Source organism: Xiphias gladius, chromosome 21 (assembly GCF_016859285.1).
Source record: "Xiphias gladius isolate SHS-SW01 ecotype Sanya breed wild chromosome 21, ASM1685928v1, whole genome shotgun sequence".
NCBI classification, from domain to species: Eukaryota; Metazoa; Chordata; class Actinopteri; order Istiophoriformes; family Xiphiidae; genus Xiphias; species Xiphias gladius.
Window position 1 is genome coordinate 22,931,198 of NC_053420.1, and position 14,780 is coordinate 22,945,977.

At 39.1% G+C, this 14,780-nt stretch overlaps 1 protein-coding gene and 1 long non-coding RNA gene across 32 annotated transcripts in view; one reads left to right on the forward strand and one right to left on the reverse strand.

The window, feature by feature from the left end:
- celf4 (CUGBP, Elav-like family member 4) overlaps positions 1-7,421 on the forward strand; it is an 80,663-nt gene extending 73,242 nt beyond the window's left edge. For 4 of the 31 annotated variants that reach the window (XM_040159273.1, XM_040159276.1, XM_040159282.1 and 1 more), the window contains exons 8-12: positions 1,161-1,313; positions 4,110-4,175; positions 4,637-4,717; positions 5,931-6,014; positions 7,244-7,421. In XM_040159273.1, coding sequence (XP_040015207.1) covers positions 1,161-1,313; positions 4,110-4,175; positions 4,637-4,717; positions 5,931-6,014; positions 7,244-7,371 — 512 coding nt within the window. In that variant the 3' untranslated portion in view covers positions 7,372-7,421. Of the gene's footprint in view, positions 1-1,160; positions 1,314-1,807; positions 1,919-4,109; positions 4,176-4,633; positions 4,718-5,930; positions 6,075-7,243 lie in introns of all 31 variants that reach the window. The other 27 variants (XM_040159275.1, XM_040159280.1, XM_040159284.1 and 24 more) reach the window with 12 other exon arrangements.
- LOC120807367 overlaps positions 3,030-14,780 on the reverse strand; it is a 245,226-nt gene continuing 233,475 nt past the window's right edge. Inside the window, exon 3 of the long non-coding RNA XR_005709810.1 lies at positions 3,030-3,046. This is a non-coding gene — a long non-coding RNA (uncharacterized LOC120807367). The remainder of the gene's footprint in view (positions 3,047-14,780) is intronic.

The following is a 14,780-nucleotide window of genomic DNA, read 5'->3' on the forward strand; positions in this document are numbered from 1 at the left end:
ATCAAGTTTGAGCAAAGTCAAAGTAAGGAGAAATTTGTTCAAATTAAATGGAACACAACACACTTAGCCTAATCCTAAACTACACTGTAGAACTGACATTATTCCATTCAGTCACTGTGCCTCTGCTGCCTCACTGAGTGCCAAGCTAATGTTATTGTAAGGCATTTACAAAGTCAGCAAACAGCCATGTTTTTATCCATGATTTTTCCATCTTTGGTGTTGAATCCAATGAAACTGCTTGCTCACATTTCCTCTCAAATGGTGTCATGATTATCTGTTCAGCACAGCTCGCTAGTGTTCTCCACTTTGTGTTTGCAAAGAGAACAAGAATAGCGTAGCTTACAACAGGGAATGCAGTGGATAAGAGTGCATTTTTTGAATCAACCCAGTGGAGCAAAGGCAGGACTAACTGCGCTTAAACGCTGAGAATTCTGAATTTGAGCAGATCGAAATCAATATATTTAATTTTTCCCACATTCAAACAGTCGTTTGAATTTTAAATAAAAGATGACACTTCTATTTACTACAAGTGACAGAGCTTTTTATTCAGTGTATCTGTGCATATTGTTCAGTTTCTCCGTCAAATTTACAAATGGCAACAAACTGTACCGCCACAATATAGTGTACATCTGCATCAGACAATAGTCCCAATAGAAAAGCTTCTTTTTTTTTTTACTGAGCAAGAGTGTAATATGTATAGAATTATAAAAAAGTATTTTCCTTTAAGGCCTCACTGTAGCATTGCAGTGAAAAAATACAGTAGCAAAGAGCAGTGGATTTGAATGGGCGTATTTTAACAAAGAAACCATACTGTAAACGTTTCTAGACGTGTTGAAGGGGCAGCGCATTGTTGCATAATGTCCAATCACCTAAGACAAATACCTAACTAATACCCATCTAATATCATCAACACAGTATTCACTATTCTCATACAGTATGCCTAAGATTCGCATCATGTGTCACAGTAAGGGTCATACTGGGACAAGAAATCAGCCCTGACATTTAGTGTCTTCACCGACCCACTGGACCGGCCCCTCTGACATTGCCAACTGTTACTAGGTTGCCAGGCAAAGTAAAACTTCTCCATCATGTCTTAGAAAAAATACAGAGGAATGCTTACTGTTTCTCTCCGTCTTTGCCCGTCTGCCCCATGGCTGCAGGTGGCAGCACTCCTCCGGGCATCAGCGCCCCCACAGTGACCAGCATTCCCTCCCCCATTAGTGTAAATGGTTTTACTGGCATGCCGCCCCCCCAGGCAAATGGGCAGCCCCCTGCAGAGGCTGTCTTCACCAATGGGATACACCATTACCCTGGTAAGTCTCAGAAATTCGGGGGCACGTATGAAAACATAAAAGAATTCTCAGAACTAAGGAAATGTACATATATATGTGTATATACATATATGTATATATATATATATATATATATATATATATATATATATATAAAACATAATGCTTTATACATTATAAATATACTGTTTTTTATGTAAAACCATGATTTCATGAAAATGAAGCTTGAATCCCTATAGATACACATTCATCCTAACTGGAAAGTGTGCATGCTGCTGGCTTACAGGCGTGAATAGCCTTGAAGCATGTTCAGGAGGCCGAGGCCAGACGAACGTAGTCCGCAGTCAGTGAGCATGTCGAGAGATGAGTGTTTGGCAAAGGTGCTTATGGGCGGCTGGAGCCTAAGTATGTGCTTGTGTCATGAGCCGTGGCTAGCACCTCATCGGTTCTGTTTGTGAGGAGGTGGAAGAAAAATCTCTTTTTTTTTTTTTTTTTTTACACTCTTGTCTCCCCAGTGTTGCAGGAGGTGGTTTTTAGGGAGGACTCGGAGAAAAACGGCTTGGGCGTGGCTCCGCGAAGTTGTTTTGGGGTTCAGGGTGGCTGCTTCCTCTCCTCTCTCTCTGAAGGTAGCGCTCTATCCCTCCTCCCCTATCCTCCCCATCCCTCGTCCCCTCAGCCTCTCATCCCACTTATCTATGGGCTCAAATAACGGTCAAAGAGATTTGTGAGCTTGTGAAATAATGTTAAGAAATAATTTCAAAGCCTGTGGTTCCATCTGTGTAAACTTGCACGAGAAAGTCAAATTTGTTAATGTTTAGAAAAGATTTGTAGTTGTATCAAAAACACGAGTTTAGATTCAAAGCAGAAAATTGTGCCAAACTCCACACATTCCAACTTGCTCCTGCCCTAGTGTGATATTTAAGTTACAAGTACAAATTTTGGCCCTGATTTGACATCCGAAAGTCCTGTGAGTGCAGATTCTCACAAACAGTTTTCCGCTTTGAATCGGTAGACCGATGTTGACGGAGGCTATTTATTTTTCCTAGAATCTTTGTGTGACCTGACCATTGATATAATTTGTCCGCAAATTTTATTTGTACAATATACAATTTGTTTCTACAACTACACAGCTTTTCTACACACCACGGTGTAATTTCCACTGGGGAGCAGAGATGCTCCCTTCACTTTTATACTTTAGGGATGATTTTTAAAACTAAAAGCACCTCTGAACGTTGATCCCTCACTGTCTAGCTGTCAAAATCTGGATGCGGGCTGATAAAAATGTTGATACATTCATCTGAGTTGCCTTCAGTTATTACTGTGCACTAGCAGCAACGAGAGCTTTGCTGACTTTTTTCCACTGTATGCAGACTGCCCTATCTTATTGCTGAGGGTTGTCAGGGCTATATAAAACCTACCTGGAAAACCTGCAGACGCTACTCAGGGCTGAATAAGACATTGACAACTTCATTTTTCTGGTAATATATTTATCTACGGTTGATATGCTCCTAAGCAGCCGCTAGAAAATCAGTCAAAGAACAGACAGTAAAGCGCAGTGCTCTTTTCAATATGCAAATACCACATTATCTAACATAAAGTACTAGCTTTATGGAAACTAAAAATGATTTTAAGTAGGGTTAGTGCATTAGCATTTATTTTTAGTTATACTACCATCATGGAAAGCACTATTTAATTATTTATTTATTTATTTAATCTCATTGTGTCCCTTCCACTTCCGAAACCAAATCTACATCCTTGTCTACACATTCACAAACTCTCAGTATCTCATGGAAAACTTTTTCACAGGTTTACAGAGGATGATATGGAATCTCGGCCTTTAAAATTACTTATGAACATGACTTCGCAAGCTTTAAGATTTTACAGACCCTTTATTTGAGCCCATCCTTCCCCTTTCTTGGCTATCTGAACCGTTCTTCAGTGCTGTTAGTCCACGGTTTGTTGAGTATTTCTTTGGTTTTTGGTGACAGTTGGGTTATTGCTGTGTGCGTGTGTGTGTGTTTTTTCTCAGTGGTGTACTTAATGTGCATGTACTGTGTGTACAGATGGGCAGTTATAAAGTGTGGCGCAGCATCTGTGGTAGTTACCAGTGTGTTCAGACTGCAGGGAGAAATTTTCACCTTTCATTTTTAAATAACTAACTTTATGCCCTACATGTGAAGTGATAGCACCAGGTGCACCCAGTGTTGTGAGTGTGTATCGTCCTTGTCCTGTTTTACATGTTTAACTGCAGTAGATTGTCAGAAAAATAAATGTATTTCTTCTTAACAGGATAACAGGATAATATATATAATATATACATGTTTATGAAACTTTTTTTCCCTTTACTATGGTGACAGTGGAGCCACGCATTCTTGTCATTTTTTTAAAACTGTGGTCATCAAAAGTTTTACTTTTCTGCTTTTCTGGCATTTCTTGGGGGGGGGGTTGCTCTTTGAAATGGTTTGGGAGGAAAATTAATTACGAAACCACCAAAAGAAAGAGATTCAGAATTCAGTTCGTCACACACTGAAAGCTAAGCGAGTTGACACCGCACTGTTTGGCTCTCTAACCTTTCTGCTTTTCTTCTCCTGTCTGTTCTTCTCTCCATCGCCTCTCCTTCCATCCCTCCTCCCTCTCACCCTTGTTATATATTACTCTCACCTTCCTCTGTGCCCTCTCCCCCATCTACATTCTCCCTCCGTCTCTGTATGCCTCATCTCTCTCCCCCTACTCACACACACACACACACACACACCTCCATCCATCACCACATCCTCCTTCTTCTTCTTCTTCTTCTCTGTGTGTCTTTTGGAGCAGCTCAAAGTCCCACTGCAGCTGATCCTCTCCAGCAGGCTTACACTGGAGTCCAGCAGTATGCAGGTCTGTCTATCACTCTCACAGCAGCATTGATCTTTGTGTGTGTGTTAATGTGAGGAAGTGTGTGTGTGTGTGTGTGTGTGTGTGTATATGTGTGTGTGTGTGCGTGAGATAGAGAACGTAGGGATGACAGGGAGAAATGAAAGGAGGAAGATAAAGATTTGCCTTTGTTTGAATTTGAATTTTGATCATGTAACATTAAGTGTTTCAGTCTCACTACATCAGTTCATTCTCTCTGCTGTGTTCAGTGTGTATGTGTGTGTGTGTGTGTGTGTGTGTGTGTGTGTAACATGTAGACTCTATTGTCTGTTATCTGATCGATTGCCTGCTGTGCCCCTGCATATATCAACTTGTTTGTATGTATCCGAGTGCGTGTGTGTAGTCGTGACTGTTAACCTGATCCGCGCTCTTTGTGTGCGTGTGTGTGTGTGTGTGTGTGTGTGTGTGTGTGTGTGTGTGTGTCTCAGCAGCCTACCCCGCTGCATACGGCCAGATCAGCCAAGCCTTCCCGCACCCTCCACCCATCATTCCACAGCAGCAGCGAGAAGGTAACACACACACAGCAGAACCATACACCCCTGAATATTCATATATGCTGCAAACAGTGACTCATATTTACTTCTTCTTGATTCATCTTTTATTCAGTCATGGAATAAACAGGCATATTTAAAAATACCCAGGCAATTCACAGTCCTCACTGTGTTTCCAGGCATGATTTCACATCTTGCTAGTAAGATCTGTCAGATGCAAAATATGCAATATAGTATCACCAAAAATATTATATCAGTCTGGACTCATTAGACAAGACAAAATTGCATAAAACTCTTACCAATAAATCAAAGAAAAAAAACAATATTTAAAGGTTATTCTAGGTAGGATATAGTAGATATCCTACCTGGCTGTAGGGTAACTAACCTTACTACTACTTCTTTACTACTGAGTGTTTCAAACTGAGCTGTAAACCTACTTATGAACTCAATGACCTCCAGGCTTGGGACACCCATGCTTGGGACCTTACTGCCCTCTTGTGGAAAACAAACAAAATAATGCAAATCATTTAACAGCTGTGGCATCCCAGGGAGCTACGGTACCACTTAAGCATTTAGTCATTCAATTAGAGATACCTGAAAGCTGTGAATACTACACCTGGATTTTCCATTAAAGCTGAAAGTGTCAAACAACCTGAGCACCCAAAATTACTGTCCACTAACAACCGTCTGCTGACATAAGGTGCTCTGCCCCTCTTCTGTTTTTTGCAACACTGACACCAAACGTGATTTGACTTGGGTTAATATAAGGAAAAATATATTTCAAGCAAGATAATCACAACACAGACATAGAAGTCGATGCACAAAGTTCTTTAAAAATCCCTGAACAGTTGGTTTCAAATCTTGATCTTCTTCTTTAATATTAACTAGAAAAAAGAGTTTAGCTCCGAAAAACTTAGCTAATGTGTGCAGATACATTTGTGAGTCTGGCAGAGTTGTTGTATGTTCGTGCATATACAACAACCCAATTAGTCGATTAATTAAACAATTCATTGTTTCAGCTCCAGTGAGGGTTGCTCAAATGTTTAAATGTTGCTGAATCCGGATTGGTCCATGGTGCATGACTCCTGCCGCGATCAACCTTTTATGCTTCCCTTTCTCCTTGTCTGGCTTTCTCTGACCTTTGCCCTTTATGTCTTTTTGCTCTTCCCTTCTCTCTCTCTCTCTCTCTCTCTCTCTCTCTCTCTCTCTCTCTCTGTGTTTCCGTGCGCAGGACCAGAAGGTTGCAACCTGTTCATCTACCACCTCCCTCAGGAGTTTGGGGATGGAGAGCTGATGCAGATGTTCCTGCCTTTCGGTAATGTCATCTCCTCCAAAGTGTTTGTGGATCGGGCGACAAACCAAAGTAAATGCTTTGGTGGGTAAAAATGAACAAAACCAAAAGATTATTGGTTATTTATTCTGATTATTCTTTTTTACTAATCACCTTCTTTACTGCAGTCCACACCCCCTTCCTAACCCCTCAACACCCCTCCTTTAAAAAAAATGAAAACAGAACAGTGGAGAATTTCTCTACAGTTGTGCAAAAGCTGGTTGTTACTAAAAAGGAAGAATGGAGAACAAGTGTGTCTGGATTTCTCTATTAATCATTAAAGTTGTTTTCTTGTGAAGCTCTGCCTAATTTTTTTTTGGATAAATAGTTATATATATATATATATATATATATATATATATATATAACTGTTTCAGCACTGATCATGATGAAGAGAAATGAATCTGTTTTAATGTCGTATTTGCACAGTTATGTTGCCACCGTGCTCCTTATGACATGTGATACAAATTCTGACTCTTAGTCTCTACCCTTGTCTCTAACTTACTGTAAGCAAAAGCCATGCATGCTGAGAATACTGGGGTAAAGAACTGCTGTCTCACTTTATGCCACTGACAGCACAATTTAGCCAAACATTTAATTATGTGGCAAATTATAAATGGCTTGTGGAGAATGTTTAATCGAGAGTCCGTCAGGTGCAACCCATTTACAAAGTAGCTTTTGCTCATTAATACGACGTAACATTTATGTTGTATTATTCATGTTGCAATTTTGAGATGTAGGTTTTAATTTGTGATTTGATGCTTTTTTTATTTCCAAGTGGAAGTTAAAAACCGAAACTCAAAAACAGCACAACCATGTTGATGTTTTGCTTTTAAATCCCATTGCCGAGTTCATGTTGTGATTTTGGCTGCATGCTGCGCTCTGTTCTTATTGTGATCCAACTGTTGTTGTCATATTGTTGCTATACAGACAAATATGTGTGTAATATTTGTTATACTAACAAAATTTACAACTTACAACTAGTAGAGCATTTTTCATGGAAAAACATTTGATGTTAATTGTTTTTAGTTTTATGTACAGATGAAAGGATCTCATTCTTATTGTAAAGTTTTGTAATTTTACAAACATGTCGAAGACTTCTTGATATTATTGAATCTCATCCTCATTATCCATTCTTTTGTAAACCCAAACTGTCCTCGCCCCCTCGTCTAACCTTATTCCTCTTTCTCTCCCTTTTTTGGCCTTTCCCCCAGGGTTTGTGAGCTTCGACAACCCAGGTAGTGCCCAAGCTGCCATCCAGTCAATGAACGGCTTCCAGATCGGCATGAAAAGGCTCAAGGTGCAGCTGAAGAGGCCAAAGGATGCCAACCGCCCCTACTAGCCCCCGCCCCAGCCAGCCGCCGCCATCCTGGTGGCCGGGGCAGCCGTCGCACACAGGGAAGGACAGGTCAGACATCTAGCTCGACTCGTGCGGAAACATGTTTGTTGTCACTTTAGTTTGATAGGTGATTTACTGAATCAATCCATGCAAAACAAATGTAATATTATATTGACAAATGCTCAAATGGCAAGTCCACTTATGGCACTGCCTTATGTGGTTTCAGTAACCTTTCGAAATGTCATAAAACATTTGCAGATGCCTAATAACTAGCTGATCATCTGCAAGGTGCTTGTAAAGAATAGTGATGAATTTTTACCCCTACGCTGATAGTTCAAGTACACATTTGTAAATGGTAATTCCACCCACATCACTATGAGTCATTATTGTATAAGATTTACAGTAGTGCCCTGCTAACTGGTACCAGTAATCTCAATGGGAGCAACACATGCATAAGTGAAGCACCCGACAAATAGTAGGACAAAAAAGCAGATAACATAAAAATACAAGACCTTTCAGTAGATTTTGATAACTTACACTATATTAAATGTATGAAACATTATGTGTGTTATGAAAATCTATGCCCTCTCACTTGTATCTGATACCAAAATTGGATGGATGGATTGGATGTCTTTGCTTTACTGTCAGTTTTAATGGCTGGTTCAACCAAAGAAAACTGTACAGCATTTACTTACATGTAGCCTCCTCTATTTGTAGAACAGCTTTACAGTAAGTGACCCTGTATGTCACCCTGTGGGTAAAAGATAATGGGCAAGTAGTTCAGTGTGTTGCACAGAGAAGGAATTGCTTCCAAGGGAGAGGCATTTATTACCCCTCAGGCGGGTAATTGTGCCGTTCCTCTTTGTCTCATTCCTTCATCTGTGTGATGGAGAGTTTAGACTATGTCGTTCATTCACCACTGATGACTTCATTCAAGGGCAACTTATCACCCACTCACAAACTAACTGAACCATACCAGACAGTGTCCCGAGGCAAATCATTGCAGGAAGAATAGTGCAATCTCATATGAATGTGTCACAAAATATGTGGCACCATTGTCTGGAGCACCGGTGGCTCACCTGGTTAAATGTGTACCATAGAGGCTGACTCCTTACCGCAGTGGCCCGAGTTCGAAAGAACCCCCCGCTTACCTGTCCCGTCTCTCTACACTGTAACTGTATATAAAGGTTGAAAGGCCCAAAGAAATAATCTTTTTAAAAAAAACATAGCACCATTGCTTTTAATATATCAAAATGTACACAATTTACACAATGTCAGAGAAAACACCTTTTTGATTTTCTTTTCTTCTTGCCTCAGATTGACAGTCATTACAGAGTTCGAAATTGCAACCTATAAACAAATATACCGCCATTTTTTTTTTACCTGCATTCAGTTTTACTATCATTATATCCAAATATAATAATGATGGACTATTAAGGTACAGAGATATCAGACTGAGGGATCCATATTCAGTCAGCAGGCTTGTGTGCTGCTTAACGTCTAATGACACAGGAGGGTTAAGGTGCGTCTTGCTTAAAATCCCTTCATCATTTCGCAAACAGGATTAAACTGTTTGATTTAAATAAAAAACAAAACTTAATTGCTTTATCCCATAGAAAATTGCAAAAGTGTCACTGCCAGGAAGCTAAATGAATCCGATGCAGGATGAACAGTGGTTTGGTTTTCAAAATTGTCTCAGCAAAATGATCGTTGTTAATCCATACCAGAGCTTACTGGCCAAGATGCTTTAGAGAGGCAGGTGTCCTGTAAGCATGCTGCGCTGTACCATCTGCATGTAAATATAGCAAGTTTCAACACATAAGGAATGATAGTATGGCAAGTTTTCCCCCATTAACTTTTCTTTCTTCTTGAGTTTTCTAATGTAATATAGAAATTTAGTCTCTCCTGTAATAAATGTTTGTTTAAGCCCAGAGGGACTACCTGTCTCTCTGAATCATCTGAGAGAGATTCAAAAATCCTAGACACACAATTTGAGCAAACAATTACTGGATAATTACAGCTCCTTTAAACATACACCTACCAATATCAAAGCGAAATTTGGGCAAAAATGTAGCAACTACAAACTGACAAGACTAAGAACCTCCACCCACAATTAGCACAAAACAAAGTACAGCTGAGGCTGATGTTAGTTTTGCAGGTATTTGGTCATAAACCAAAGTATCGGACAGATGATGGTGCTAGATTAAAAGTTATTGGATTACACGTCGTCTCTAGGCGGACATGAATGTGTGTACCAAACTTCATGACAATCGTTCCAATAGTTTTTGCAACCTTCCATTTGAAACCACAAACGTTATTAGTGGCACTAAAGGAAAAGTCAGGGGATCAATAAAATCATTTGGATTCATCCTCTGGGAACCACGAATGTCTGTACAAAATTTTGTCCCTATCCATCCAGTGGCCGTTAAGATATCTCACTTAAAAAGTGAAGCCTTTTACTGAGTAGTGGTGGTGGAGGGATGGTCAGGTGATTACCAGCATCATTAGGATTCATCTTCCGGGCAACTTGAATATCTTACCAAATTTCATGGAAATTCATCCAAGGGTTTTCGAGATATTTCAGTGAAAGTGGGGAGCCGACAGACCACCTGACAGATCGACGTTGCCACCTCTGGAGCCACGTCACTAACATCGCTAAAAACGTTCTGCCCCCTACAGACATATGCTGCACACTTTCACGTGCATGAAACACAAATCTTAATTTTGTTACTTGTCCTTCATATTACTTGACTCATTCCTGATTCTTCTGTGCTTTCCAGGTTTTGTTGAGCTGAATCATATGTTGACTACTCGCTACCCGCCACTGAGTGCAAACTCAACATCTGGACCACTGAGGCTGCTTCAGAAACAGAGGAGAGAGAGAGAGCGATGACCAAGTCAAGGACACCTCCTTTTGGATGTACTAAAACTTTGGAACTCAGAGAGAATTTGTACCAGCCTGGTTAGCCCCAGGACCTTTTTTTCTTCTGCACACATATACACACCTCTTTCCCCACAAAACCCTGCTTGAATGACAGCTACCTTTTCTGGACCACAAAAACTTTTACTTGAACAATGAGGGAAAAAAAGTGAAAGAAACTATATCAGACCTACTTACAATGACCAACCCCACTGAACTCTTAAGGGAATATGGATGTCAAAAGTCCAACAAGAACAAAACAAACTTTTTAAAAACTGAATAGAGGATTGCAATAGGAGATCTTTCTATGAGATGGTTTGAGTTTGGGGCAATTGACTTTTGAAGACCAATTTATAAGGCTTGAAACAAGAGGGGACAAATTCCCAGAGACAGAACTTAAGTAGGGAATGTGATATTTTCAGGACACAAATTGGCTTCGATTTGGGATGGCCATCTTTAGCTCGGAGTGCCTGTCCGTTTCCAGGGGATACCGTTGCCAAGGAGAGCCATAGCAACGGTCTCCAGGGAGTCTTACCTGTCATTCCTTAGTTGTTTTAGGGACCAAAAGACCAAACATTTTTATTGCTGAGGACTTGTAGCTCTAATATACTCGGACCACTGCAGCTCTTTCAGTCAGTGTTAACTGGTTGAGGAGTTGCACTTAAAAGAAGTGTACATTTCGAATATATACAACACATGTACATATACATATATATTGCTGATATGCTTTTTGAATACAGGCAAAACTATTTCAGATGACCAAATGGGGTCTCTCACTTCGCTAGTTTACAATTACTCAAAATGTTTATTTTTTTCTCTTCTCATTTTTTTTTGGGAGGGATGGCGAGTGCATGGGAGGGGCTGCTCCGTATCACAGCCTTATCTTTTTTAACTTGACATCCTAACCTCATAGATAGAACAACATCCGAAACGTTTGAAATATATGAACTTGTTTATATTTGCAGTACATATATATGTATAACAAGCATTCAAGCAAATGTATTCATATATACAGTATATATGGATAAATAGATATTAATCACAAACAAATATATGTATTTATATGCACATATTTTATATATGTGTGTCTGTATATAGAACGGCTACTGACTATGTTGAGCTGTAATTTTTTGTAGATTTTAGCTGGAGTTTGAAACATTGCTCTGCTTGGGAAGAATCGCAAATCTGGCAGCTCCCAAAACTGCAGGCATTCCTATCTCTGATTACCTATATGCTGACACACAATATATTGCTAAAAGATACATGTGTGAGAATACACATATGGTGTAAATATTATCTGAAAATGCAAAAAGCCACATCTAAGTAGCAGGCTTTAAGAGAATCAGGCTAAATGACTTTAGAAGAAAAGGACAATTATCTTCGACTCTATTCCAAACATATCTTTTGAGCTTACACACACAGGCGCACACACAGACGCACGCTCACACACACACACACACACACACACACACACACACACACGCTCCCACAAACTTCTCTTTGAAACTTGAACCAAAATGAATATGTCTCACAACCCTTGCTCTCTTTTGCATTCAGTAAAGTGCATGTAGCGTATGGGCTGTCACCATGTCAAGGTGTGCCTTGTCACCTGCAAAATCTGCCATCAAGCACTGTGCTCTCAGAAAACAAAAAAAAAAAAACTAAACACCCTGCTGCAAGCAGCCAACGCGCTATTATGATGTCAAACATACAGCCAGATTCATATCATTTCTCAGCCGTGCAGAGAGCTTCAGTGCATGTTCAATATAACAAACCGTCCGACCACTGTTTGTCCTTCATTGTCTTTGGAGGGGGAAAAAAAAAATCCATTTGGGACTAATTTAGACTCATGCAATTACACATCAGATAAAAGCGGGCATTAGGTAACCTGTTAGCACAGGTACTAACTATCAAAGCTGTGTGCAGGGCACCTGTGACTACGTTCCACTGGCTGGAGTCAAAACTAGGGTAAAGTTCAGCGTTGCGACTGACGTGGCTTGAAAAGAGAAGTGACTGAGCTTACTGAACCTGACGTTAGGTTTTAATGGTAATGAAGGTGATGTTATATTGATGAATATGTTATAATTGGAGAGCTGGCTTCCCACTGAACAGATTAAGGGAGAAGGTTTTACGTACTTTCCCATCCAGCAGTAAATGTGTGGAATCTCTGCTGGTAATACTTGACATGAAGCATATCCTTTAGAAGATGTTATATTGCCTTATGTTATATGTCCTCATACAACTAAAGATAAACATAAAAGCATAATGAAACTGTAATATGAAGCAATAAGTGTGAAAAGCCATTTATCCATTACAACTGCTGTATCACAAAGGCTGGTTTAATATTGCTTTAGCGTACAGTTTCTCATAAGAGTCTACAAAAATGGAATGAACACCTACTCGCATACCTGCAAAAGGTCAACAGACTTGGATTTATCAGACCCTGCATTCAACACATATTCAGCTGGTGGAGATTACTCAATGAATATTTATATATATGAATATTTATAAGGCTATATGACACTTTGGAAGACAATGCTTCCTGTTGGGTGCTATTACTAGTTTTACTGTAAACTGCTCATTATGCTAATTCTCTAGTGTCTGTGTCTAACCTTTTTAGCAGATTGCATAATTTAACATTTACCTTCCAAATCCAGTGAGGCTAAAAGACACCACAATCACATCCCAGGATACCTCTGTTTTTGTGTGTGCCCCATAACAATGCCCTGAGTATGGCATATAATGCAAGCCAGATGACCATCTTGATCATTTTTTGCTCTGACGGTATCCATGGTGGGTTAATACAAAACGTCTTGTACATCCACCTGTCTCTTTGAGCGAACAATAACAACTGAAGCTAAAAGTCATATGTCTGGTATCCCTGATCGCCACACTGTGTGCCCTCTCTGACTGGCCCCCGCTGCTCTGAGAAAACTGAAAAGGGTGTCGACACGGGCTGCGCTTTTCTAATGGTTTGTTTGAGGAGTCACTCATGTCTTTCACCGAACCGAGCCCATGTTTCCATGTCGAGTGAAATAAGAAAGGGGAAGCAGGATGACCACGGGAACTAGAATGTCAAGCACCTCATCTTCATTTCCTCCAACTTTAAGCTGCAAGTTTACATGAGAAAAGTAAAACAAAGTATAGTGGTTCAAAAACAACAAGAAACAGAGCAGAAGTTTGAATATAAATATATATATATAAATATATACATAAACCGATGAATATACTGTAAATTGTTTCTTTTTTTGCTCTGTTTTCCTCTGTACATAGGTTTGCATATTTTATAGGACTTTTACTTCTATCTACAAGGACTGGATAAAGTACTTTAAATACTTAAAAAAAAAATATATGAATGAAAACATGATAATGCTCATTAAAACCAGGTACAAAAAAAAAAAAAAAAATAGTCGCTAGGATACGGTACAAACTGTAGGACCTGACCAAGGCATTTATCCAGAATACAGTCAGGGAGAGCATTGACCTCAGTTAGAGCTTAGACACACATTGACCTATTTTATAAAAAAAAAAATACTTTGATGGGTTCTATTCATTTATCTATTTGTTTAGATATTTATTTATAAGTCATGTCTGAGATGATATGCATGCTTTCATGGCATTATTTTTCTATGAGTTGGTACGTGACCAAATAGTTTTTATATAACATGCATGGGCCACTGTTGTGGTCCACAGATGATCATTGTTCCTGTCAGCAGGACCATGCCTTCAGCACTTCTTTGATGACGGAGAAAAAATGCTCCTATCGAGCAAGTGATGTCAAAGACAGATTTTAATCATTTATTTATGTGTTTATTTATTTATTTATTTGTGTTTATGTATTTATTTATTTGTGCTGTTTGACTCAAGATCTGAGCTCTATTATTTCAACTGATCTGTTTCTTTGTAAGCGTTACTTTGTATCACTACATCACACATTACCACTTAAAGTATCGGCAAATTCTGATTTGAACAACTTCAAAGACTGATTCTACATTTTTCTGTTGCTGATAAACTATCCAGAATAATGCAGTACAATACTAAAGCCTTATGTATTTGTCATTATTAATTCATATTGCTAAAAGATTGTTAAAAAGATGGAAGGATTGGAAGGTTCCTCTTTTGGTTTTGAGTACCATTTGCATCCATACTGAAACCTTTTAACAAAGTGAAAAATAATTCCTTGTTAAACTTTCTCTCTTAAATCAACAGCTCAATCAGACATGTATTCAACAAACATATGCCTTGAGTTCACTGTACATTAATGCTAATTTATATTGAGCTAATGTCTGAATTATTGTTAATCCCAGATTAACTGCCACTGCTATTTTCCCATCCTGCTTTGTATTGTTTGACAGAGCTCTGATCTTGTTCAACTGATGTGTTCTACCAAGAGCAAAATTCAATGAAAACTGCACTATCTCATCAAAAAAAAAAAAAAAAAAAATTGAGTTACTATCATTTTTTCAGTGCTGTTATCAGTGGTTTTATTTCT